The sequence below is a fragment of the Hylobates moloch genome, unplaced genomic scaffold (genome assembly GCF_009828535.3).
Source record: "Hylobates moloch isolate HMO894 unplaced genomic scaffold, HMol_V3 SCAFFOLD_2, whole genome shotgun sequence".
In the NCBI taxonomy this organism is placed as follows: domain Eukaryota; kingdom Metazoa; phylum Chordata; class Mammalia; order Primates; family Hylobatidae; genus Hylobates; species Hylobates moloch.
The window spans coordinates 153,049,576-153,077,067 of record NW_026652277.1 but is presented as its reverse complement, the minus strand read 5'-3'; the positions used below and the strand labels follow the sequence as shown (position 1 = coordinate 153,077,067).

The following is a 27,492-nucleotide window of genomic DNA, read 5'->3' as shown; positions in this document are numbered from 1 at the left end:
AGATCACGCCATTGCACTCGAGGCTGGGCAACAAGAGTGAAACTCCGTCTCAAAAAAAAAAAAAAAAACTAAAGTGCTTATTTGTGTCCCTTGAAGAATTTCAATGCAGATAGCACTAATTGTTTTTTCTTTCCCCATAATTTGTTTCAATAACTTATAACACCTGTTTTGAATAAAAAGTATTAATTTCATATAAATGTTATTTACATTTGAAAAATACGTGTTACTCTGGAGTCTAGAGAGATAAGTGTCCCATAAAGAAGGTGGGTGGTATCCCAGTGATGTAACAGCAAAGGCTGTGTGAGTTACCTTTACCTCACACCCACAGATTCTACTCCCAACAATAGAGTCCCGAAATGACCTACACAGAGGAATCTCAAAGCCTCGAGAAGTTAATAGGGACTCTCTCCTACTCTGAAAGGAACTTATAAGGCCTTGATTCTCTTGAAGGTCTGGCAACTCATCTGACTGCTTCTTTTCCACCTGTGCCTCTGCCATTGTATTTGATATATGTACCTCAGCCCCTGCTTTGTCTCTTCTCCCGCAACAGCCCTGTTTCTTGCCACTTTGGGCAAGTGCTCTCCGTGTTTCCAGGACCCTCTTAACTCTCTACAAGGTGAGACCCTGCAGGCTGCTTATCTTCGTAGTTTATCCAGCCTGAAGGCAGTACCTAGATAATTGCCAGTGGTTCTGAAATGAAGGAAACATAAGAAAATCTCCCTGTAGTTTAACTACAAAACAAGGTTTAGGGAATGTGTCATTTCCTTGATATCTTCCTAAATTCTCGTTAATTGAAAGTTTGACAGAATAACCTAGGGATGAACTGCTTTTCTGTTTAGCACCCCACTCCTTATATAGCTGATTTGAGTCTCTGAGCTCAGCCTCTGCCACATCTCATTTTCTTACACAGATCTTCCGTTAAAACTTAATTTAGAGAATACTATAAATTCTCAAATTCTAAGGCTTGTTTTTATCAAGTAACATATTTGCTCTTCATGATGTTTTTTCAAAGGTTCGGCAGGGCACAGTGGCTCGTGCTTTTAATCCTAGCATTTTGGGAGGCCAAGGTGGATGGATCACTTGAGCTCAGGAGTTCGAGACCAGCCTGGGCAACATGGTGAAACCCCATCTCTATAAAACATACAAAAATTATCCAGGCATGGTAGTGTGCATCTGTAGTCCCAGCTGCTTGGGAGGCTGAGGTGGGAGGATCACTTTAGCCTGAGAGGATGAGGCTGCAGTGAACAGTGATCGTGCTACTGCACTCAAGTCTGGGCAACAGAGCAAGACTCTGTGTCACAAAAAAAAGCAGAGGATTAACCTAAATATCAGTAACATCCCTCTAAAAGTCTATTACAAATCTAAAATGTGAAAGATGTTATTGAGAGAACTTCCCACCAATCATTCCTAGTCATAAATTGTCCTTTAGACAGTGGCCAAATTGACTAGTATCAGTCGTTGTGTCTTCTGACTCGACAAGCAGCATGACCTTTTTTTGGAAGTTCTCCATCATCCTAACTCTGCTATCCTCTTTGTTTTGTCAACCATTCTATTCCAGGGTTTCTCAACCTCGGCACTGTTGGCATTTGGGGCTGGATAATTCTTTGTTGTTGGGAATATGCTGTGCATTATAACATGGTTAGTGCCATTGTTGGCCTCTGTCCACTAGATGCACCTCTTCCCACTTGTGACATCAAAAATGTCTTTCAGACACGGCCAGATTTCTCCAGGGGTCAAAATCACCCCTCACTCTCCAGTTGAGAACCACTGCTCTATTTTAATTTTTATGTATAAGATATATAAATTACAATATAAATATTGTAATTAAAGGAAAAAACACTTATAAGTGTAAAATAAAAAACTTTTCATTTTAAGATCCTGTAAAGTAATTTTGCTTACATTATTCCATTAACTGCCAGTGTATGAGTAGTGGTATATGAGCTGTAGACTACCCTACTTAAAAACAAGAATTTTACATAAAGATATATCCAGCTTTGTGAGACTCAAAGTGATGAGTATATATAAAATGTCTAATGATTAAATTTAGATATCTATTGACTAATGTTAATTTCCTTTGCTTCAGAAGTTAACCATACGCTAACCTTTTCATAAACTATGGAAAATCAACTGTATGCTAATATTTTTATAATTACTTAGCAATCACAATAATGGGTCATATTGGTCTCTCATTTTAATATGGTTCCCCTTTAGGTACATAAAAAGGGAAGAACTTTTTCTTGTTTAAGTGTGTCTTTTATTCAGACAAGCCATGCATAAAATAAAAGATGTTTCAACATGTTGGAACAAATTTGCTTTTATTACTCTTTTATTTGAATTTTTTTGTACTTAATGAGTCTGTTCTCTTTTTACCTCTCTTACCGCTTCCCCATTGCTATAGGCGTTTTTAAGCAGCCACCTCTTACACACCACTGTATTTTGGTGACCTGGTTTGGGAAGAACTATTCCCTAGTGATGAGAGATTAGGAAATAGTTTAGTCCCAAAAGAGGAAGTGGGTAACCCAAATGACCCTTCAATTTGCAGGAATTCTAAGAAAGGGAGTGCATTCTGGTGCTTCTTGCCTCCGTGGTTGTGGGCCATCAGTTTTCATTCTTCTCAAACCAGGCCTCTCAGACCACTAGGAAATAAAGCAGGGTTATTTAGCAATATGATGCCAGATGCATCAGTAGCACTTGGAGTGTTTCACTTGTCTCACCAACCCTCACGCCTGGTGGGGGGACATTTAGTTGTCCATTTCTTTCACTAGTGCCCAGGATTGGTGGGGGCACAACAAGTTGCCCATTTTTCTCACTTCTACTCTGGTATTAAATCATAGCTTTTGTAAAAATTATAGTATTGTATTGACACTGTTTCTTCATGAGATTTGTGATTACCTACCTCATGAGGCCTGTGGTCTTGGTCATCTTTTTTGTTCTTCCCTACTGACTCTACCCCATTCTCTACAGCAGCAGGTCAGAAAAGAATGTCCACATTTCTCACTCAAGCTGCTGATTTCTTACTCCAAGTTGACTTGGTCTTCTGCTTTCTTGAAGAGAGGCCATATAATATGAATCCCCTCACATTTTCATCCCTACTTTCTCTATATTTCTGTAATTTTACCCTCCTGCAGCTGTTTTCAGGTATCAGAGAAGGAACTGCTTTTCCTTTCTATGGCAGACCTCTCCAGTTGTGCTTTTGGTCATTTTCCTTTCTCACATTCTTCTGGTCCTTATTCAATCAGTGATCCCCATCCCCACTCACCTACCAGCATTGGCATTTTTATTTATTCATTTAACACATACTTTGAGTGCCTGCTGGTTTTCCGTGCACTGTAGTAGAAGACAGTCTTGATGGTATAATGGTCAATAAAACAAAAATAGTCCTTGCACTTGTGGAACGTACGTCTAACAGGTGAAAGTAACTTTAATCAGAGAGTTACAAAATGAAACATAAAAGCAATAAAAGGACGGTGAAGGGAAACTATGAGACCGTGTGGTGAGAAGTGGATGAATTAGGTTTTAAGAGGAGCTGGGTGGGTGGGAGGATTCATTTGAGGCATTAGAAACAGCATGTGCAAAAGCCTACTGTGGCCAGAAATGTTTCATAATGGCTGCAGCTTAGGATGCAAGGTAGAAAGCAGAAAAAGCTGGACTTAACAAGTGGACTGGATTGAGGAGGTCCTTGGCTGGCAGGTTAAGGAGGTGAATTTTATCCTGAAGGTGGTAAGGAGCCATCAAATATTTAAAGCAAGGGGATGACCTGATCATATTGGTTGTTTCAAAAGCTCCTTCTAGAAGCTCTGAAAGACTGGGAAAAGCCTACTGAAAGAAGTAAGACCAGAAGGGGCTGTTGCAATAATTCAAGCCAAAAATAATAAGGAGCTAGGAATTGATGACTAAATCCATGTGAAGGAAAAGATTTCTGACTTTCTAATTGAAACATCTCAGTGTGTAAGAATATAGGAAGGACTTCAATTTGAGACCTGTAAAGTTCATAGCACCTGCAACAGCCAATTGCAGATACCTTGCAGGCATCTATGAGGCTTAAGAGAGATTTGCTGAAAACTCATATTTGCAAGATAGTTTTGATTAAAGTTTATGAATCCAAGTATATTTTCAGAAAAATTGCTATATTTAAACTTGCTTTGCTGAAAACTAACCATTGCTAAGTTGTTACATTCTGAAGAAAACTTGATATCTGAATCCATGGGAATAGAGGAGTGTCAAGAATGAAAATGACAAAGGGTAGAAGACGGGGCCTTAAGGAATGCCATTTTTTTTTTAGAGTGAATTGAAGGGAACGAACTTGGGAAGGATATTTACGTGTAACAGCCACTGCCTGGTATACAGCCTTCTGGTCTCTGCTGATAACAGTATCCATTCTTTCATTCTTCAGTCTTCATTGCACCTTTTACCTGCCTCCTGAAGATACTTTCCTAAAACAGAAAACAAATCATGTGACTTACCAGTGCATAAATCTTAGTTGGCTCCATATTTGTCTATAAAGTCCAAATCTCATAAGTTTTTATCTAGGTCTCACCCCTCAAAGATTAAATAGACTTTCTCACCTATTTTGTTTTATCTTCCAAAACACCCTCCTAATTATGCTGCCCCACAGATAAGTATTTGTTACTGTTTTTAATTGGCACAATTAGTATCCAAAACTACAAATCGTGATCAGGATGGTCTTCACTTTTTGGAGATGGAATCTCGCTCTGTCTCACAGATTGGAGTGCCATGGCACAATCTTGACTCACTGCAACCTCCGCCTCCTGGGTTCAAGCAATTCTCCTGCCTCAGCCTCCCGAGTAACTGGGATTACAGGTGCCCGCCACCACACCCGGCTAATTTTTGCATTTTTAGTAGCAACCGGGGTTTCACTATGTTGGCCAGGCTGGTCTTGGACTCCTGACCTTGTGATCTCCCTGCCTTGGCCTCCCAAAGTGCTGGGATTACAGGTGTGAGCCACCACACCCAGCAGTCTTCACTTTTTGTTACAGTATGCTTCTAGAAACTGCATCTTAATACAGAAGAATTTTTTCCCTTAAAGAAGAGCATTATAATTGGAGGATTTAACATCAAGTAAACCAGATACATTATCAGTAATTCTGAAATCAGGCCGGGCCTGGTGGCTCATGCCCATAATTCTAGCACTTTGGGAAGCTGGGGCAGGAGGATTGCTTGAGGCCAGGAGTTGAAGGCTAACCTGGATGATATAGTGAAACCTCATCTCTACTAAAAAATCAAAAAAAATTAGACATGATGGCCTACACCTGTAGTCCCAGCTACTCAAGAGACTGAGGCCACAGGTTGGCCTGAGCCCAGGAGGTCAAGGCCATAGTAAGCTATGATCACGCCACTGCACTCCAGCCTGAGTGACAGCGAGATCCTGTCTCAAATTAGAAAGTAAGTGAATAAACAAATATATACATACATACATTCTAAAGTCAAAGAAAACTTCAAACTTATGTGAATATTTAAAATCCTAAAATTGTGCTCCTGGAAACAGAGTTGTAGCAATGAAAGAAACCTTTCTAGTCTTGTTTAGAGCTTGTATACTCCAATAGTTTGTAAACTGTCATTTATAGAGCCCTATTCCTCAGGGATCTGGGGGCATAGGATTGGGAAGTAGGGGGTGCCAGGCCATGCAAACCTAGTTTCACCCAGAGTAATTCTTCTTTCACATATTTATACATGAGCCTTTTGAATAAAATTGTATTAAAAATAGTTTTGCCATTAAATCAGTTTGAAAAACACTAGTATAACCTTCAGACTACTTCTATAACCTTGGTAACTCTGGGCCTCCAATTCCTGGTCTGTAAAATAAGAGAATGGTGCTATGATGCTTATGTTTTTATTTTGAACCCTCATCTACTTTCAAGTGAAAAAAAAAAAAAAGAGACCCCAAGAGAGGCTAAGTGGTTTACTCAGGCCACATAGAGTTAATGACAGAACCAAGACACGAATGGAACCACCAACCTTAGTTGTTTTTCCTCTCTTGCATCCTTTTTTTAAAAACTCCTACAAAGTAGATATAAACAAACTATGAAATTATATGGAAAAGGTATATCTATCATGAGGTATATAAGCCGCATGTAAAAATAGAACTATACTGTATCATAAATTTGCCTTATTTAAATCTCGTGTGCTAGATGTAACATACATTGATTGAACATTAACCTAATTTTTTATTCATTCTTCAAGTTTATAAAAATATTTGGGGGAATTGTTTGCATAGCCCATTTCTCTTTTACAAAGCTATCTATGAGTTGTTTTCTTCCTTATAAATTTCCACATAATCAGTGGAAGCATTTAATCATTCCATTAATGATTTATTTTATGTTAACTCTCATTGCATTTAAATTTAAAAGCATCACTAACAAGTTGTGGGGGTTTGGAAAGCACAAGTCTCTAGATTCTGGTCCTTTCGCTCATCACTTTTGCTTTGCTCATTTTTCCTCTCTTCATCCCCTCCTCTCTAAATCAATGATATCCATGAAGAGGAAACAAAGTCGTAAAACAACTTTCTGAGAAGTGTGTGTGGAAAGAAGGGCAGTCATGTTCTTTGGCCTTGTCGATGGTGGGGGGTATTTGCGGGCTGATTGCACACCAGCCTTGGGGGCTTTTTTGTTTAAAGGTAAAATAAAACAAAACAGCTCACAGAGACACCTCCTTCTTCCCCCTGCTTCTGCCTCCATGAGTAACTACCTATATGACGTACTGCTGCTGAGACCAAGAAATGAGTGAGTAAAGGTGTTTAGAAGTCAAATATTGGTCCTAGTTAAGTAAGTGTCCTTTTCAAGTAAGTGGTAAACTTTGTAATGTGGAACCCCTATTAACTTAGGAATCATATAATTTGAACACAGGCTAAGCTGCCTCTGCATCATTAAAAAGGATTTGGGTATGCCAGTGATAGGAATACACAGTAGAAAAGATGGCAGGGACCATGTTTAACATACCTAAAACAAACTTTCTGAGGATATCACAGTATCCATTTCACATGAACAGACTTAGCAGAATTGGCAAGACCTGCACATGGCAACATATTGTTATTCATTTTTCAGGATAACAAAAAATAATTAAAAGTAACATTGGCTTAACACCGGTATACAGTTCAGTATGACTTCTCTCCCCTCAACCTCTGGAATAGGTTCAAATTGATGAGAATTTCTGATTAGAGCCCTTATGTTGAGTTATTTTTTGAAAAGTTTTATCAAGTTTCATACATACCTATATTGATGATAAGATGCTGGTCTTACCATGGGCAAAGAGATAAAAATGATACTGAGACCTTGTAAAGAATAGCTGGACATGGAGGTGCACACCTGTAATCCCAGCAACTCAGAAGGCTGAGGCAGGAGGATTGCTTGAGCCCAGGAGTTCAAGGCTGCAGTGAGCTATGATCATGCCACTGTACTCCAGCCTGAGCAACAAAGCATGACCCCATCTCTTAAAAAAAAGAAAAGAATAAAACATTTCACATTTAATTTGATTGCTGTGTTTAGAATTTATTTCACAAGTCTGGGAAGAAACAAGATAATTTCTGTTATGATGGTGCTTTCTGAGGTTCTGATGATTTTCTTTGCTTATTGCTCTATTGGATGAGGGCAGTCTGAATTAGTAGTTGAATCTGAAATTTCCCGTGTGTATGTACTTTTTTCCCAAACACGTTTTAACTGAGTCAGAGCAATTCCACTGGTGGAGAAAAATTAAGATGTCATGGGTTCTTTTGTTGTTCTACCAAATGGGTCACCTGTTATAACACTCACCTTTCACCACAAAGTCTCCTTGCTCTTTAATTCTTGTTTTTACTATGCTTGACTTAAAGCTATACAGCTAGCAGTAATAATCATATAATTACCAGAAAAGCATAATGTCCTCTTGAAATCTGTAAGAAAAGTAATGCTTGTTTAAAGATAGTGCCAAATCTTGCCGAAGAATGATCTTGCAGAAATCTGATTGTGAAGAAGGAAATCTAAAAAGGCCAAACAAGCTTCAGTAGAGATAACACTGGGAAAGCAGTTACTCAAACAAGACTGAAAGAGAAGGTTCTATTCCTTTTCTTTCATTTCATTTTGTTTTTATGTTTTCTGGATTACTGAAATAATTAGGAACATATGGTATATCTCTTTCATTTGTATATTATTGAACTTCAACATAGTAACAATTCATATTTTCTTTGTGAGTGTTAAACGGATCCTTTCCATAACGTGATTATCTCTAAAAAAAAATTGCAATTCATTTTATAGCAACATTAGGTTGATTTATAGAATATTATATATCATATCAAACTCAATTTCCCACAGTATACTTTAATTTGAAGTTAATGTTTCAGATTCTAAAGGAAGTATCCAATGCTCAGGGTATAATTTGGTACCCTTGAAAGTGCTTATTGTTTTTCTCACAAAGGTGCCATTAATAAAACAAGATATACTGAACACATTTTGTAGATTTAAAGAGCTTTCAAATTCAAACTCTTGCATACAGTTCAATGCGTATCACTATGAAAATGTAGAGTGTATGATAAAGAATATGAAGGAAAGATGCAGGCTGAAAGATATATTTAGAGCTTAAGTAATATACTACATTGTATTGGGAGATTAATTTAAACCGATCACAACTGATTTTTTTTTTTTTTTTTTTTTTTTTGGCACATATACCTGAAAGCTGACTTTACTTATAAAGAGTGCTTAAACTCTCTGGAGAACTACTTCCTTGGTTTTTCATGGGAGCAAATTTATTGTCCTGATAGACAGTATATGTTCAGGATGGGCATAGATATTCCTGTTCAGAACAGGCATATTCTCTCCCCATTCAGGAAGTTGGTGGGTTTTCAGCATGTGAATATTGACTGTGTTGTCTTTTCTCATTTTTTACTGACTACTTGTTTTTCCTTTTTTTCCACAGCAATCAATCAATAAGAACAAGTCCCAGGACTTCAAACTAGGCTCAGAATCTATAACACAGTAAGCAACTTCTTCAAAATAATTTGCAGTGATAAATGGTTGGGGTTTTCTTTTAAGGACAATTTCTCCATTTCTCATTTTTATAACATTATCAAACTATAAGTTAAATTTCAGATAGTTGATTTTAAAGGAGTTTAGCTTGTTTATGAATTTTTTTTTCTTTTCTTTTTTTTTTTTTGGAGACAGAGTCTTGCTCTGTCACCCAGGCTGGAGTGCAGTGGCGCATTCTCAGCTCACTGCAACCTCCACCTCCTGGGCTCAAGCAGTTCTCCTGCCTCAGCCTCCCAAGTAGCTGGGATTACAGGCATGTGCCACTACCGCCGGCTAATTTTTGTATTTTTAGTAGAGACAGGGTTTCACCATGTTGGCCAGGCTGGTCTTGAACTCCTGACCTCAGGTGAACCACCTGCCTCGGCTTCCCAAAGTACTGGAATTACAGGCATGAGCCACCGCGCCCGGCTGTTTAAACTATGAATATTTTAATAGTTGGACTCTGAGAATGTGCACTATTACAAAGTTATAAGAAATCCTATTAAACTAGTATCACACAAAACTTTAGAGGACCTATTTTGTCATTTATTTTTATTTGAGTACTATTTTGAAATAACATTAACTGAAAACAAGTGAATGATTTGTTAAAAGTAAAATTATGAATGCCTTTTTTGAAGCATTAAGAAAAAAGCTAATAAGCGGAACATTGTCATTATATATTTTCTATAAATGCTTAATGTATTTGGGTAATTTATTTTGAAGTATTTATTTTAAAAGAACTCTGGAAAGTTTTTAGATTTTTAATTAGTACTTGCTGTGTCACTTAATGTACCCATCAAAAGTCACTCTTTTACCTCAAAAAAAATTTTTACATCAAAGCATTCCCAAAATATTTCTCAATTTTTATCATTTTAGATTATCTTTTGGACCTAACATTATGTCCAAATTTTATATTCAAATTACATTACTAACAAAATATAACAGAAGTGTGACAGCCTTGAACAGCTTAGCTATCATACCCTCGCATCCCATCACCACCACCCCCACATACATTGCTGGGTGCTTGCTTACTCACACATGCGCACAGACAATCCCTGCTGAGCTTCCTTGGGGAAAATATTTGTTCAAGTTAACCCTGCTATATGCTTTGGCAATTTGAAGAATAATATGTCTCTTCCAGTACAAAAATTCTGATTCAGATGACAGTTATTTACAGGAATTGTCTAATAAAATCATGCAGCATTTAACAAGACATATTTCATTGTACAGATGAAAGACAAATGTAATTTTTAAGAATCGCAGAATCATGATCTAGAAGATACCTTAGAAATTCTTTCTATAATCTCTCCAGCTTTTATAGTTTCTTGTTTTACTGTTATCAGTCAGATATGTTTTTAGTTCCAGTCTCTGGACATTTAAAATTTTACATAATAGTAGATAAACAGTCACTGACCCTAAGGAGCGTATACTTAACAACAAAATACACTAGAAACAATAAGGACAGACTGTTTCAACAACCAAAAAAAATGACCATGTTTAACACATCGTGGGAACAGTGATCTTGGTGTCTTTGAACATGTTTCATAAAAATTTTTAGAACTTTTTACTTAATATTATGCAAATGAAAAAATGTCTGCTACATACTCCTCACTCAGTCTACATTTTATACCAGTTTTCACGAGATACAGAGATCCATGTCATGCCCTCCAGATTAAAGTTCAATAAAACCTCACAAACATCTCGGCTTCTAAAGGATGTCAGTATAGCTTAACTTCTCTTTTTGAAGATGCTTCTGAAAATAAAAATTTTCATGAGAAGTTCAGATATGTCTAAATGCCCAAGTTCATCTAAAGCTTTTGGACTTTCCCTACTTACAATTTCTTAGAAGTAAGGATGAATTAAGATAGATTTCTCATGACTTGAAAACTGTAGGCGAGTTGATGGTGGAAACACTAGAGCCCAGCACGTACAAAGAAGTCATTTCTTTGATTTACCTAAATGAGTTTCTTGTACCCAAGTAAATGGACAGAGGCTAATTTCTTGTTTCTTTGCAGCCCTGCCTTTCAGTTTGTAACTTTTGCTTATTAGTTGGTTGACCAATATATGTAAATGAGCCACATAGACAGCCTCTTATTACTTTCCACTTGAATTTTTTTTTTTTTTGAGAAATGTCAGTCACTTCTGTGCAAGCAATTTATACACATTTTAGTAAAGTTACATTCTCTTTTTTTAAGGTATCTAGAAGAAACTTCTATAGGTTAATTTAACAAAGGTATTTTCCTGAAAATCTTAAACTTCTACATTTTGTACATGTAGTGCATGCCCCATGATGTTCTTCATATGTTATCTACTGCCTAAGTCAGAGTTGGTAATGAGGCTGCTATAAATATACTGTCATCCTTAACAAGTAGTATTAATGGTCCGTCGTTACTAATATAGCCTGTATTTAATTTTGTTGGGTTTTTTTTAACATAGCATCCTTTATTTCATTAACAGCTTTGTTCAGAGAGAGGTTAATTCATATAGTTAATCATATTAAAGTCTTTTATTTATAAACCCTGAAATCTGAACTAAATGAATGAAATCTCTTCTTAATATGGTGCAGCTATAAATGTCAATTCCAAGCATCCTGTCACTCCACTGTATATTTTTTTCCATCTTTAAAATAACCATTCCAGGCTCTTTCATTTATGAAGAGGTAGTTTATAGTCCACATTTTTTTTCTAAAATAATCCTGCTACTCGCCACTTTTCTTCTAAATTTTTACTTTTATTATCCATTTTCTGCCTTTTTTTAACCCTCATCCCACCCCCAATTTCTAAAATTAAAGGCATTTATTGTCGTGTGTGTGACCTCACAGTGTGCTCAGCAGTGAGCTAGATGCATTGAGAGATATTAAAGAAGCATTACAGGTCAGATGAGGAAATAGAAATAAGAAGCATTTAGAAGGCAACCAATTATATAATTAGGTGCAAAATGATGTGATGCAAATTGTAATTACAGAAGAGAGCTGAATGAGAAGGCAGGAGGAATATGCATAGCTAGAGAAGGCCTCTAGATGAAGGTAAGGCTTCAATTGAGCTTTTGTCTGCCTCATGGGAGGGCATTTGGATGTGGTGTGGGAAAGAACTAGTCTAAAGGAGCATACGGCTATGAAGAGAGGGGAGAGAGTGGGAGGAGACTGACTGATTAGTGTCTTGGAGTTGGGGAATTGCAGTGGGAGAAAAAAACGGGATAGAGATTGTGGCTCTAGAAGAATGCAGTGTGAGTGTTTTGAGGGCATCTGATGATTGGAAGGTGGGGCTAGGAGACATGTCTTGCTGTATTTGCCCAGCATTTTACATGAGCCTGAGCAAACATTATTTGTCTGTATCAAGAATTTGGTCTTGTCCTAGACCTCGATGCTACTGCCGTAAAGAGGAAGGATCAGGATTAGCCTTTCAAGGTGTCAGTAGTTCATTTGTGAGCATCAGTCCAATTGGGAAAATGTGATCATCTGCTCTCTGTTCCAGGTGCTATACTAGGCACTGAAATGCAGTGACGAATGATATGATACACAACTTGTACATTGTGGAAGTGCCCAGTGTAGCAAGGAAGACAGACATGTAATAGTCATTTGCTAAATATAGATTTGCTGAGCACGTACAATGTCACACACAGTATTCTAGGCACTGAGGATACAGCAGTAAACAGATAAAAATCCCTGCTATAAGGAGCTAACATTTTATTTACGTATATGCAAAATAAGTAAAATGTCTAATTATACCAGATGTGTGCTACACTGTGGAGAAAAATAAAGCATGGGTAGGGGAAAGGAAAGGAGACATGAAGGTTGCAGTTGTAAATCAGGGCGTGAGAGAAGGCCTGAGAAAAGTGTAAGGAGGCAGGGAATTGAGTCATGTGAGTATGTAGAAGACAAGTGCAGTGGGCCCTGAAGCAGAAGCATACCTGTTACCCTCAAAGAAAAGTAAGGAAATTAGGCTTTTTAGAGTAGAGTAAGCAAGTGGGAGAGATTGGATAAAATCAGAGACAGTAACAAGATCTTATATACTATTATAAGACTTCTGGCTTTTACACCAAGTGAAGTAGGAAGCCATTAAACACAGGAAGTGACTTAACAATTTAACAGAATCCTTCTGACATTTAAGATAATAATAGACATTAACGGACAAGGGTTGAATCAGAAAGACCAGTTAAAATAATACTGGAATTATCCAGGTGAGACTTGGCAGTGGTGCCTTGGAAAAAAGTGGGAGCAATGAAGTTAGTGAAAAGAGGTCAGATTTTGTGTATGCATATATATTTCTAACTTATAAAGAGATACACTTGATATAAAATAAATTGCGGCTGGGCACAGTGGCTCACGCCTGTAATCCTAGCACTTTGGGAGGCCGAGGCAAACAGATCATCTGAGGTCAGGAGTTCGAGACCAGCCTGGCCAACATGGTGAAACCTCGTCTCTATTAAAAATGCAAAAAAATTAGCCGGACATGGTGGCAGGTGCCTGTAATCCCAGCTCCTCAGGAGGCTGAGGCAGGAGAATCGCTTGAACCTGGGAGGTGGAGATTGCAGTGAGCCAAGATCGTGCCGCTGCACTCCAGCCTGGGAGACAGAGTGAGACTCCATCTCAAAAAAATAAAATAATAAAATAAAATAAAACAGTTTAAGTTTCGACATGGGTAAATACCCATGAACCATCATCACCACAATTAAGGTAATGAGCATACCCATCTCTCCAAGACTTCTGATGCTCTTTTGTAATTTTTGCCCTCCTACATCTTTCTTCCTGAGCCGCATCCCCTGATAATCACTGATCTACTTTCTCTCACTGTCTAGAGTTTTAAATACCACAGTTTGTTTATTCATGTACCTTTGTTGATGGACCTTTGAATCATTTCCACTTTGCGGCTACTACAAATAAAGTTAATGTCAACATTTATGTACAAGTTTTTGTGGCTACTACAAATAAAGCTAATATCAACATTTATGTACAAGTCTTTGTATGAACATAGGGGGTTTTTTGTTTGTTTAACATCATATCACTGAAAGAGGCATTGAAGAAGGTTATGCTTTCATTTTTCTTGGGTGACACCTTGGAGTAGAATGGCTGGATTATATAGTTGGTTTATGCTTAACTTTTTAAGAAACTGCCAAATTGTTTTCCATATGATTGTACCTTTTTACAGTCCTACCAACATGTATGAGTTCTGCTTCCTCACCAATAGTTGATATGGTCAGTCTTTCTAATTTAGTCATTCTAATACATGTAGAGATATATCATTGTGGTTTGATTTTGCATATCCCCAACAACTAATGATGTTAAGCATCCTTTGATGTGCTTACCTTCCATGCATACATCTTCTTTGGTGAAATTTCTGTTCAGATCTTTTGCTCATTTGTAATAGATTATTTGTTTTATTAAGTTTTAAGAGTCATTTATATATTCTAAATATGTTCTTTATCAACTATGTGATTTTCAAATATTTTTCCTAATCTGTGTTTTGCCTTTTTATTCTTTTGGCATTGACTTTTGAAGAGCAAACTGTTTTTTACTTTGTTGAAGTCCCATTTATCAAATTTTTTCTTTTACCAAATCATGCTGTAGTATAATATCTAAGAAACCTCTGCCAACCCAAAGCCACTAAAGTTTTCTCTTATATTTTCTTGTAGAAGTTTTATAATTTTTTATTTAAGACTATGAACTGTTTTCAGTTAGTTTGTATGTGTAATATGTGGTGTGAGTTTTGGATCAGAGTTTACTTTTTTCTTTTTTTTTTTTTTTTGCATTTGGATATCCAGTTGTTCCAGCATCATTTTTTGAAAAACAACTCTGTCTCAACTGAATGGCCTTTGCACCTTTGTTGAAATCAGCTCTTCATATAAATGTGGGTCTGTTTATGGTCTATCTTTTTTCTATTTCTCTTTTGGGTTTTTTTTTGGCGGGGGAGGGTTGTTTGTTTGTTTTGAGGCAGAATCTCCCTTTGTCATCCAGGCTGGAGTGCAATGGCGTGATCTTGGCTCACTGCAACCTCTGCCTCCAGGGTTCAAGCACTTCTCCTGCCTCAGCCACCCGAGTAGCGTACACCACTACACAAGCTAATGTTGGGTGTTTTGTTTTGTTTTGTTTTGTTTTTTTGAGATGGAGTCTTGCACTGTCGCCCGGGCTGGAGTGCAGTGGCACAATCTCGGCTCACTGCAAACTCCGCCTCCTGGGTTCAGGTGATTCTCCTGCCTCAGCCTCGTGAGTAGCTGGGATTACAGGTGCACACCACCACACCCAGCTAATTTATTGTATTTTTAGTAGAGATGGGGTTTCACTATGTTAGCCAGGCTGGTCTCAAACTTCTGGCCTCAAGTGATCCACCCGCCTCAGCCTCCCCAAGTGCTGGGATTACAGGTGTGAGCCAAGGCACCCAGCCAATTATTTTTCTATTCCTCTATCTTTATGCTACTACCACATTATTTTAGTTACTGAGTAGTTTTGTAATCAGGTAGTATTAGTCCTCCAACTTTGTCCTTTTCAAAGTTGGCTTGGCTATTTAATATTTAGGGTTCTTTCCATTTCCACATGAATTTTAGAATTAGCTTATCAATTTCTATAGCATATTCCAGTTGATATTGCATTTAATCCAGATATTAATTTGGGGAGAATTGACATTTTAACAGTATTCAATCATCTGAGTCATTAACATGATATATCTTTGCATTTATTTACAACTTGTTTAATTTCTCTTGGTAATGTTTTTTAGTTTTCAATGTATAGGTCTTGGACATACAGTGTATAGGTCTTTGGTTGATTTATTCCTACATATTTCATATGTAAATGGTATTGTTTTTAAGTTTCAATTTACAGGTATCTGTCGCTAGTTGATAGAAATACTACTGATTATTGTATGTCGATCTTGTTTTATGCCAACCTACTAAACTCACTTGTTAGTTGTAATAGCTTTTAGTAGATTCCATGAGATATTCTATGTAGACAGACAAGCATGCAAATAAAAAACAGTTTTCTTTCTTCACAATCTGGGTGCCTTTTGTTTCTTTTTTTTTCTTTCTTTTTTTTTTTTTTTGCCCTGTTACACTGGGTAGAACCTTTAATACAATGTTGAATAAAACTAGTTAGAATAGACATTCTTGTCACGTTCCTGATCATGTGGGAAATGAATAGGAGCATTTGATCTTTTACCATGAAGTATGATGTTATTCTAGGTTTTTTATAAATGCCCTTTATTAGGGCAAAAACTCCTAAGAGTTTTTGTCAGGAATAGATGTTTGATTTCTCAAACATGTTTTTGCATTGGTTAAGTAATCTATGGTTTTTGTTTTTAAATTTCTTAATATGGTGAGTTACATTGATATTGAAATGTTAAACCAACTTCGCGTTCCTCGGATAAACCCTACTTAGTGGCGTGTTATCCTTTTTATAAAGGATAACGCTTGTTGAATTTGATTTGCTAAAATTTCCTTTAGAACTTCTTGTATTTCGTTCATGAGAAATATGGGTCTGTAATTTTTTTTTGTAACATCTTAAGCAGATTTTGATAAGAAGATAATGCTGGCTTCATGGAACAATTTGGGAAGAATTCCCACCTCTTCAATTTTCTAGAATAGTTTGTGTAGATTTAGTATTCCTCCTTGTGTAATTTCTATTTATTTATTCATATTCTCTATTTAATGAGACATTGCTCATATGTTAGTTCTTCATACATGTTTCCTTTAGTTCTTTGAACACATTTTTAATTACGGATTTTAAGTCTTTGTCTAGTAAGGCCAGTGTCTGGGCTTCCTCGGGAACAGTTCTGTTCATTGCTAGTGGGAATAAACACTGTTCTGGGCCTCAAGTAATTTTCCCAGATGTGTGCACTCATCAGTTCACTGCTGGATACTTGAGGGGGACCTTTTGCAGATCTTCATCGTCTGTGGCTCAGTATCTTGAAAATTGTTGTTTCGTGTATTTTGTTCAGGTTTGTTGTTGTTGTTGTTGTTTTAGACAAGAGGTAAATCTGGTTCCTCCTACTCTATCTGGGCTACAAGCAAAGATCTAGATGTTCTATGTATTTTCAAGGTAGCTTTTTGATAGATTGTGTATAGATTGTGAGAGATAAAAGAAGAAAGAGGATCACTACAGTCTGATTTTCCTAGAGTGGGCTTTAGTGGTCAGAGAAAGCCAAAGATGAAGACAGAATTAAAGACCATATAGACACGACAGGGTAAACAAGAAGAATAGGGCCTAGAAGTCAGGAGCTAAGGCACAAAAGTATGGCAGTGCCTGGGATACTCTCAGACCAGCAAGTGTGCATGGGGTCTCGTGTGTATGTGTGTGTGTGTGTGTGTGTGTGTGTGTAATTAGCTGCCCAGATATTTAAATATTTCACCTAAGGCCAGGCGCGGTGGCTCGGGCCTGTAATCCCAGCACTTTGGGAGGCTGAGGCGGGTGGATCACGAGGTCAGGAGATCGAGACCATCCTGGCTAACACGGTGAAACCCCGTCTCTACTAAAAAATACAAAAAATTAGCCGGGCGAGGTGGCGGGCGCCTGTGGTCCAAGCTACTCGGGAGGCTAAGGGAGGAGAATGGCGTGAACCCAGGAGGCGGAGCTTGCAGTGAGCTGAGATCGTGCCACTGCACTCCAGCCTTGGCGACAGAGCGAGACTCCATCTCAAAAAAAAAAAAAAAAAAAAATTTCACCTAAAAGAAATACAGATTTCTGACTTCTTGAAAATAATCCAGAGTTCTGGACCACAGCTCTACATTCTTTGATGACATCCATCAGTGAGCTGAGATGGACTGCCTCCTTTAGATGAGTCATCCATTCTCCAGTTTGCCACAGTCCATTGTGTCATTGTCTCTGCTGTATTATCTTTGGCTTGCTTCCCTTATTCACCTTATCAGTCTAGAATATAGATTCCTTGGAAATAAGGCCAAAGGGGTACACTTCAGAAAGATTAAGATTGTGTTATCAGTGCTTTTTTTCAGAACTTAACCTTTCCTTTGTTCTTTTATCATTCTATCTAAATTTACTGTCCTTTCTTCTTTGTAATTTCTGACCTTTTCATTCTCAGTCATGTGACTTCATTTCACTTACTTATACATTTCTTTATTAGTCTATTCAGGGTGCCACAGAGAATACCACAGACTTCATTGCTTAAACTACAGAAACTTATTTTCACACAGTTCTGGGGGCTGTCACAGGATTGGTTTCTGAGGCCTCTTCTGACTTGAGATGGCTGCCTTCTTTGTGTCCTCACTGGCCCTCTCTGTCAAAAAATACTTCACCGTGGTCTCGATCTCCTGACCTCGTGATCCGCCCACCTCGGCCTCCCAAAGTGCTGGGATTACAAGCGTGAGCCACTGCGCCCGGCCTGGTTTCATCTTTCTATCTTCTAAGGACTGTAGTCTTATTAGATTAGAACCCCACTCTTCTGACCCCATTTAACCTTAGTTATCTCCCTAGAAGCCCCTATCTCCAAATACAGTTACATTAAGAGTTCAGGCGTCAACATATGAATTTTGGGGAAATATCATTTGGTTCACAAGAATCCCTATTCAGTCCTATTTAATAGCTGATTTTGAAATTCTTGCATCTTTTTCAAGCTCCTCTGTGGTGTTTCTCACCATTCCTAGACAACTTAGAGAGAAGATACTCTGTTCCATTCTTCAGTTTTCCTTTTTTTTTCATTGTTTTTGTGTTTTCTTTCTCCTAATATAAAGTGCATTACTACACACTCATCCACAAAACATTTGTTTTATATTTTGCTATTGCCATTGAATCATTTGAAAAGCTACATTGCTCATTCCACAGATCAGAATATTACAGCTTTCTTATATATAATCTTCCTTCATTTCTTTTCTTGTCATGAATGAATGTCCTATACTTTTACGTGTGTATGTGTGTGTGTTTCTACCTAAGTTGATAGAACTTTCTGATTTTTCCCAAGCCTCTAATATTTTTCTGAGACAGATGAAATTTATTTTATTCTGTAAGTCCACAGATAATAGTTTAAGATTTTGACATTTATTTTATTCTTGTCCCTTTATCATGGCTAAGAAGGAGCCCAACCAGCCAAAGGTTTGTCTGTTTATGTTATTTTAAGCAATTCCCTGTCTGTCACCCCCGTGTATACTCATTAGTTCTGCCAGATGTTTTTCTCTGTCATATCCTCACATTTATCCCCGTTTTTATTTCCACTGCCACGTCCCTAGATCAAAGCCTCGTCTGAGCTTTTAGCTCAGCTCTCTTTTACTGGCTCTTTGTTTCTGATCTTTCCCTCCTATAGTTCTGAAATGAGCAAAGAACAGAGCCATGAGGACCAAGGACACATAATGGATACACAGATGAGGAAGAACAAGCAAGCAGGCCGAAAAGTCACTCTAATAGAGGTGAGGGGAAAACCAATAGAAAGTTGCGCTATGTTGTCAACTGGAAAAGATTTAGGAAAGCATGGTCAGCAAGGACAAATACCAGAGAGAGGCAAGTAAAATAAGGACTGACAAGTCCCATTTGGGATCTGTAACCGGGAGGCCATTTGCGACCTTGGAGAAGATAGTTTTGATGGAGAAACCCGGAAGCATAAATCAGATTGTCTCCAGCCCAAAGGGAAAAAGACTGTAAGATAGTCTTACTCTCTTTAGAATCTGGAATTTAAAGGTAAGAAAAAGCTAGGCAGTAACTAGTGGAAAACACTGGGTATAGACAAGATCTTTATAAAGAGGGGAATGACAAGAATATTTACAAACTGAGAGGAAAGAGCCACTTGAGAAGGAGCCATCTGCGGTGTCAGAGCAGAGTGATAGTCCCTGGGGGCCTAAGGAACTCCAGAGGATTACAGCTCAAGAGTGGGCCAGTTTTTCCACCGAGACACGCCAGTGGGAAAATGTGTTTGGATGGTAGGGGTTGGGGTATAGGAAAGGCCTGCCAGAAGGCCTTTTCTCTATTAAGTAGAAGTGAAGTTTCTGTTGAAAGTGAAATGTTACAAAGCTGTTCATGTTCACGTTTATGAATTTGTCATTTTGTAGGAACTAGATGCAAAATTTTCATATTTTTATTTTTCCATTGTAGAAAACTAAAATCTAATTGTACAGAAGCGTATAGATGAATAGTTATATAATCATGGGCTAAGGAATGATTTTTAATCTTGATACCAGAATTGGAAAACATTATAAAACAGATTTTTAAATAATGGAAACTTTAAAATTATGCAGGTCAAAAAGAAAAAAAGTCATAGAATTTTTAAATGAACAATAACCTGCAATGGAAGAGATTTACCCATAGAAGAGTAATACGCTTTTTTTTTTTTTTTTTTTTTTTGACGTCTTGCTCTGTCACCCAGCCTAGAATGCAGTGGTGCAATCTCAGCTCACTGCAATCTCCACCTCCCAGGTTCAAGTGATTCTCCTGCCTCAGCCTCCCGAGTAGCTGGGACTACAGGCACGCATCACCACACCCAGCTAATTTTTGTATTTTAGTAGAGACAGGGTTTTGCCATGTTGCCCAGGCTGGTCTTGAACTCCTGACCTCAAGCCATCTGCCTGCCTCAGCCTCCCAAAGTGCTGGGATTACAGGGGTGAGCCACCGCGCCTGGCCAGGAGTAATACCCTTAACAAATAAAAAGCTCTAAGAGGAGGTTTTTCAACAAGAAAAAAAAATACACCAGTAGAAAAACAGGACAAAGGTATACACAGGACATTCTTAAAGGATTCTTAAAGGGATAAATATAAATGGCAACAGACATATGAAAAATGTTTACCATCCATTTATCAAATTAATGAAAATTGAAACTATAAAATGAGATGGTATTTTACCCTTTCAAAATGACAAGTTTCAAACTTACGATACATACCTAGTACTGATGAGAAAATGGGATGTGGATTCCCGCTTACACTGCTGGTAATGCTATAAGATTGATCTATTCTTTGTGGAGTATAATTAGGTAATATGTTAGGGGTTTTGTTTTGTTTTGTTTTCAAAATGTGCATCTATTTGACCTGACAGTTCAACTTCAAGGAATCTCTTATAGGAAAGTATTCAAGTATACATGGAGAGATTTAGTTAAAAGGCTACTCTTTCGAGCAGTGTTTTTAAAATAAAGAGTTGATTAAAATATGAAGTATTTGTATAACAGAATATTGTATGGTTATTCATCATATTATGGAAGTATTTTTATGGACATGAAAAGATGTTTATGATTTTTAAGTAAAAAAGATTATAAAATAGTTTATGTAATATACATCAAAGGACATCAATAATTATCTGAGTAAGATTATAGTAGTTTTTTTCTTCTATTTTAACTTTGTGCATTTTCTAATTTATCTTAGTGTATATTTACTACTTGATCATTTCTTTCAAAATGAATGTAATTTTTAGAAATTTTCTAATACAGCCTGTTGTTTCTACATTTAAAGAAACCAAGGTTTCAAAGTTACAGCTACAAAGTACCTGAACTAGAAATTAATCTTCTTGCCCCAAGTTCAGGGCTGTTTCTCTTACACATTGCTTTGTATATTAACTCTGATTAGATGGCCAGTGCTTCCAGTCAGGGGCTATTATTTAATACATACTCACATTTTTTTCCTCCCCCTTAGCCTGGTGTCTTGCCACAGAAGTAAACCTTCAGGGAAGATCTATTGGATTGAATGTCTTGTGGGGTAAGGTCCAAGTTTTTTTGTTGTGTTTTGTTTTTGTTTTTTTGAGAGGGAATCTTGCTGTGTTGCCCAGGCTGGACTGCAATGGTGCGATCTCGGCTCACTGTAACCTCCACCTCCTGGATTCAAGTGATTCTCCTGCCTCAGCCTCCCGAGTAGCTGGGATTACAGGCACCCACCACCACACCTGGCTAATTTTTGTATTTTAGTAGAGATGGGGTTTCACCATGTTGGCCAGGCTGGTTTCAAACTCCTGACCTCAAGTGATCGCCTGCCTCAGCCTCCCAAAATGCTGGGATGACAGGCATGAGCCACAATGCCTGGCCACTGCCCAGTATTTTTATGAATCTTATTCCCCAGACATAACATACACACAAACACTAACCTAGTTTCATACTTGTTTTCATAAGCTTGCTAAGAAGGTTTCTTTCTAGGCCGGGCGCGGTGGCTCACGCCTGTAATCCCAACACTTTGGGAGGCTGAGGCGGGTGGATCACAAGGTCAGGAGATGGAGACCATCCTGGCTAACACGGTGAAACCCCATCTCTGCTAAAAGTACAAAAAATTAGCCGGGCATGGTGGCGGGCGCCTGTAGTCCCAGCTACTCAGGAGGCTGAGGCAGGAGAATGGCGTGAACCTGGGAGGCGGAGCTTGCAGTGAGCCGAGATTGGGCCACTGTACTCCTGCCTGGGCAACAGAGCGAGACTCTGTCTCAAACAAAAAAAGAAGAAGAATGTTTCTTTCTCTTTTCATCACAAGAGCCTTTAAAAAGGCCTTTGCTTCGTTACTTTCTTCCTCTGTTAGATTACAGAGATACTTTACGAGAAGATAGAGAAGGAATGGCTTTGCATTTATTCTTGTCTTTTGGTTAGATGTCTTCTCCTCCCTCTTTCAGCACATCCCTGCTGTCTCCTAGCTTTCAGGTCCCTTTGCTGTTAGCATTCATCAAGCCAGTGTGCCACTCATGATTTTCCTCCCATCGTCAGGAGGGAGCCGCCAATGTCCGAAGGGTGCACTTGACCATCTTTATTCTGTCTCTTTTCTCCCGTTTATGTGCCATCTTTGTCATTCTCTATCCAGTGTGTTTCTTCCTCCTCTGAGTCTGAGTCATTTCCCTCAAAGATGTTACCTTTGCTGCCTACTTTAGATTTTTCGAGTTGAATTTCTCTTTGGGTTCTGCTCCTGAAGGTCCTTCTGGCTTCTCTGTTTACTTCTTACAGTGCAGTCACCACCTGATTGATTTCACTTGTCCTACATCTTCTGCATGTGCAGGATCCATCTCACTAATTTCCAGCTGTTCTTCTCCTCTTCTCCCCCTTCCCTTTTCTGTTTTTCTTCTTTTTTGTCCTCCCACTACCATGAACTCTTCCTCTCACTTTGTTTTGCCTTATTCTTCCTGTAAGATCCTTTACCCTCCTCACTGCCTGTTGCAGAAGTTTATATGTCTCTGTGTGAGTTTAGCCCAGCCTTCATTGAAACTACTTTCTTTTCCATTTTTATCAGATCCTAATTTGGTGAAAGTTTTACGTACTTTTTCTGTATATGTACAGGGAGACTTTTTTTGCCCCTAGTGGTATTATACCTTGGCATGCCATATCTGTACCATTTTTATACTCAACTTCATGTGCATTCATGAGCTTCACTGGAACATATTTTTGGGCTTCTATATATGATACAAGTTTACCTGGAGTAGCTCTGCTTAACAGATTTAAAATCAAGAAACATCAAGTGATAAAGAATTTTTTGCCCCTCATGTGTAAATGTGTTTTATATGAAAAGATAGTGCGACCATTAATTTAAGATTGGGCCTGTTCCTTAAAGCACAGGTGTCCCCTACCCCTCCTCTGCCCCCAGGGAAAGCCCTTCAGGAATGGTTAGCCATTGCCCTTTCTTGCCACAGTGTGCCAGCTGTCACTTTTCTCAGAAGTGGTCAATGGAGTTGACTGCTACCTTAACCAGATTTGCCATCGTTCTGAAACTGCCATGTGTTTTCTAAGGATGACCAGGTGTTAAGCCTTTCTCTTTAGAAGAAGGACAGTAACCTTTTTGTTTAAGTCCAGAACTTACCAATGCTGTATGAATGATTGCATTAAAAAATGTTAGGTTTAGCCCCACTAGTTTATCTCACACTAGTTGTAGTGCAAATACTACATGCTCTCTAAGGAAGCAACTTCGTTTCATCTGCATATTGGTTCTTGATTTTTATGAATTGTATAATTTGTTTTACATCAAAGCCACATCTAGATGCTTAATTATTGCTATCTTGATCAAAAATGAGACAACCCATTTTTTAATTGATTTGAAAAATGTAATAACCTAATTATATAAAACTAGGCATAACCATAGACTAAATGAAAGAATGCTATTTAATAAAATTATCTATATCCTTCCGAATCACTAACCCTGAATATCATCCGTGAGGACTTTTTTTCCCATTGAATGAAGAATTTCATATACTCTGATTGCCTGCTCTTCATTTCTGTAAGTTACTTATGGTTTGGAGTTTTCAGTGTCTACATTTGGGAACTATATTTCTTTCTTGCTTATATAACCTATCAATGCAGGAGCACGCCTTAAACAATTGCTAATGATACAAAAAGATGCTAACAATGTTTGAGAGGCAAACTAGAAGATAGGAAATTAGTATTTTGGTCTTTTTCGGTTGTGTTTGTATGTGTTTGTGTTTTACACAGTGTCCTTTATTACCTGTGCTGTTGCCTGAGCACACTAAGATTTGGTTGTAGTCAGAAGACATTATTCAAGTTTATTTAGTACATTTTGTGTATTTTTCTTTCCAGTAAAGAATTGAAGAAAAGTTAAGAGATGCCCAAATGCACAGAGGTGAAAATGACAAATTAAACCAAATGGAATTTCTCTTCAGAGTTCAGAATTTTCAGATACTAAGGAGGAAGAAAGGATCCACTTCTTCTTCTTATGAATGACTCTAGAAAAATCAGAATCAAGTTGTGGGTGGAAAAGTCAATGTGGCCTTTGAGTTCAGTTGTTATAAACCATTGTGATTGTTGTTGGTCAAAGTATTGGTACTTATATTGTTAGTAATTGCATCATAATTACATTACCAGTGTTGGAAAACTAATGAAGAAAACACTGTAATTGCTACTCAGCAAATGTGAATAAAAGGTGTTTGCATTGTTAGGATGTCTGTTAAGTAATCATTTAATATTATTATATTGGTAATGTGGTTGTATGTGTGATGTTATGCCCAGAATATGAAGTATCTGTTTTTGAAATTCACTTTATTTAAAAGATAAGCAACTGACCAGGCACGGTGCCTCACGCCTGTAATCCTAGCACTTTGGGAGGCTGAGGCAGGTGAATCACCTAAGGTCAGGAGTTCAACACCAGCCTGACCAACATGGTGAAACCCCATCTCTACTAAAAATACAAAAATCAGCCAGGTGTCATGGCAGGCACCTGTAATCCCATCTACTGAGGCAGGAGAATCGCTTGACCCGGGAGGCGGAGGTTGCAGTGAGCCAAGATCACGCCATTGCACTCCAGCCTGGGCGACAGCAAGACTCTGTCTCCAAAAAACAAAAAAGATAAGCAGCTTTAGAATATGGCGTATTCAAAACGGTCTCAGTAACAAAGACATTAAAAGAAAACAATTTACTTTCTAATTAAAATTTTGTGTTTCTTAAAAACAAATCATATAGGTAACTTCATAGACCTAAACTAAAAGTGATTTTTGGCTGGACTGGCAACAGTGTTCCAAATGTCTTTTTAAAAAAGGCATTTCATATTTAAGCACATACCTATTTTGTAGACTTACATTGTTTAATATTTATTTTAATCTTAATATTTTTACATTATCATATTGTATTATTTATTTTTAAGTTCCAGAATAATAGTGTCATTATTATAGACTATATGTTTTGAAGTTTGATATTATAATGGGGTATTCATTTTTTGTTCTTTTCTTGACTCCTTTCTCAACTGTATGATAAGCTCTGCTGATAAAATATTTAGCCCCAAGAAAGTGAAAACTAATATAAAATTAGAAAGACTTACCCAAATTAGACAGTCAATTCCATTAAAATAAGAAGTGAGAAAAACAATGTTGGGCATTGAGGTGTAAATTTTGCCCAGATGTATACCCAGTGTGAAATACCTTCTAATAAAAATATATTTGGCTCTTATCCCTGCACATGTAGAGGCATAAAAATTGGTAAACATGTCCCGCTGTGTAGAACTTTTAAAAAAAGGCATTTTTGAAAGTGTTGAGTGGCACTGATAACTGGTGAAGCTTATAGCCATATCAGTCCAAAAGTCTGTTCTGATGGCACTGAATTTTCATTGTTCTGAATGCATAAGTCTGTGCGTCAGGTAGAGCTGGGCCCAGCCAGCTTGAGTCACTCTTGTACAAGCTTGTTTTTTTCTGTCGTGTGAATGCACTTGATAATTTAAAAATAAAAATATCTGTTTCTCTGCAGTTTCAGCTAATAATTTTGAGATATATGTTGATTTTCTGATTGAATCACCAAGAATTTCAACAGGTTTAGAAATAATTTAAGATGAATGAAAAATATGTCAGGGGGAGCTAAGCATTTGCTAAGATCTTGATGTTTATATGAAAAATAAAGGGTTATTTTTATATTGCAACTACTAAAGACAAAAATAGCAGTTGAAGCAAACACCAGGAAAATTTGGCTCTACTGAAAGCCTGGTCCTTTTCCCGTTTGTCTTGCTGACAAAGTAAGACTAGGGTTATGTTCATGAATAGATTAATAAAAGGTCTTTACCACACAATCTGAGATGAGATGGAGTGGGGGAGATCATGACAGTGCCCTCCAAGCAATAGATCCAGCTGATAATCAAGCAGAAAATCAGACACCAGAATCCAATTGATGATGTATGGCATTAAACATTTCCTTATAACAAATTGGGTTTGTGTTATCTTTATTCTGAAAGTGTTGAATTTTATCCCATGTCATCTCTTTTCTCCAAACAAGTAACAATTTGACGCTATCTTCTTCTATATCTAAATAATATTTTTAAACCTTTGTTAGAAATGCACTGCCCAATTATTGATCCAACTCTGTCTTGAAGATTAATGTTTCTTCAATATTGAAATGATACTATGTATAGGACTTGGAAAGCTAGAATAAAAATGAAGTTTTTAAAAGATTTAAAACATGAAATATTTTACACAGTGAATGCAAGTTTATGTTTAAAATGCATATTTTAATTGAAATCAGTGCTTTTAAATGGCTAACGTTTGGTACTTCTGAAATCTTGTGCAGGGTTTCTGTCACATACAAATGAATACTTGACCTTAATATTATCTTTAAATTATAGAAGAATTTAATTAAAGAAAGATTTCTTTAGGAAGCTCAGCAAGACTGTATTTGAGAAATAACTTACCATTTTATAGCTTCATGTGACTTGTTGTCACTTTAGTCATATATTTAGCCACAAACATTTTTAAGAGGAAGTTCTAGAAACTATAACAAAAGTTAGTGACCTTACACTTTTGTATGTATTCAAATGATTTCCATCTGATGGCCATGTCTGTTTAGTGAATTATGGAAACACTTTTAAGCAATCCAAATGTTTTAAACTATATATTTGTTCGTTTCTATTTAATTGAACTGTACCAAAAATAGTCCCCAAATCTTCACTTTATTATGTACATGACCTTATTTACTCTTCACATCAAATCCATGAGATATAATCTTCCCTGCTCTACAACTAAGGAAACCAAGTTCTGAAGGTTAAGTAACTTCTCCAACTGCACAACTCCAGCCACTGCTAGTTGCAAATGGAGATCTCAGACTCCACTGGGTGATCTGTAAAGTACTGGATCTCAGTTGCTGTGGAGAGGAAAATGCTGATATTTGGACATGACAGCACACACAAGAGTAAGGAAGCAGTT

General features: G+C 37.4%; 1 protein-coding gene across 10 annotated transcripts in view; it reads left to right on the top strand.

Moving 5' to 3' along the window:
- AHI1 (Abelson helper integration site 1) overlaps positions 1-26,063 on the top strand; it is a 220,199-nt gene extending 194,136 nt beyond the window's left edge. For 4 of the 10 annotated variants that reach the window (XM_032159628.2, XM_032159543.2, XM_032159550.2 and 1 more), the window contains 5 exons: positions 8,905-8,963; positions 19,003-19,023; positions 19,232-19,334; positions 21,537-21,599; positions 24,395-26,063. In XM_032159628.2, the coding sequence (XP_032015519.1) occupies positions 8,905-8,963; positions 19,003-19,023; positions 19,232-19,334; positions 21,537-21,560 (207 nt within the window). In that variant the 3' untranslated portion in view covers positions 21,561-21,599; positions 24,395-26,063. Of the gene's footprint in view, positions 1-8,904; positions 8,964-11,957; positions 12,019-19,002; positions 19,024-19,231; positions 19,335-21,536; positions 21,600-24,394 lie in introns of those variants that run through there. The other 6 variants (XM_032159584.2, XM_058435578.1, XM_032159577.2 and 3 more) reach the window with 5 other exon arrangements.
- Positions 26,064-27,492: the final 1,429 nt, after the last annotated feature.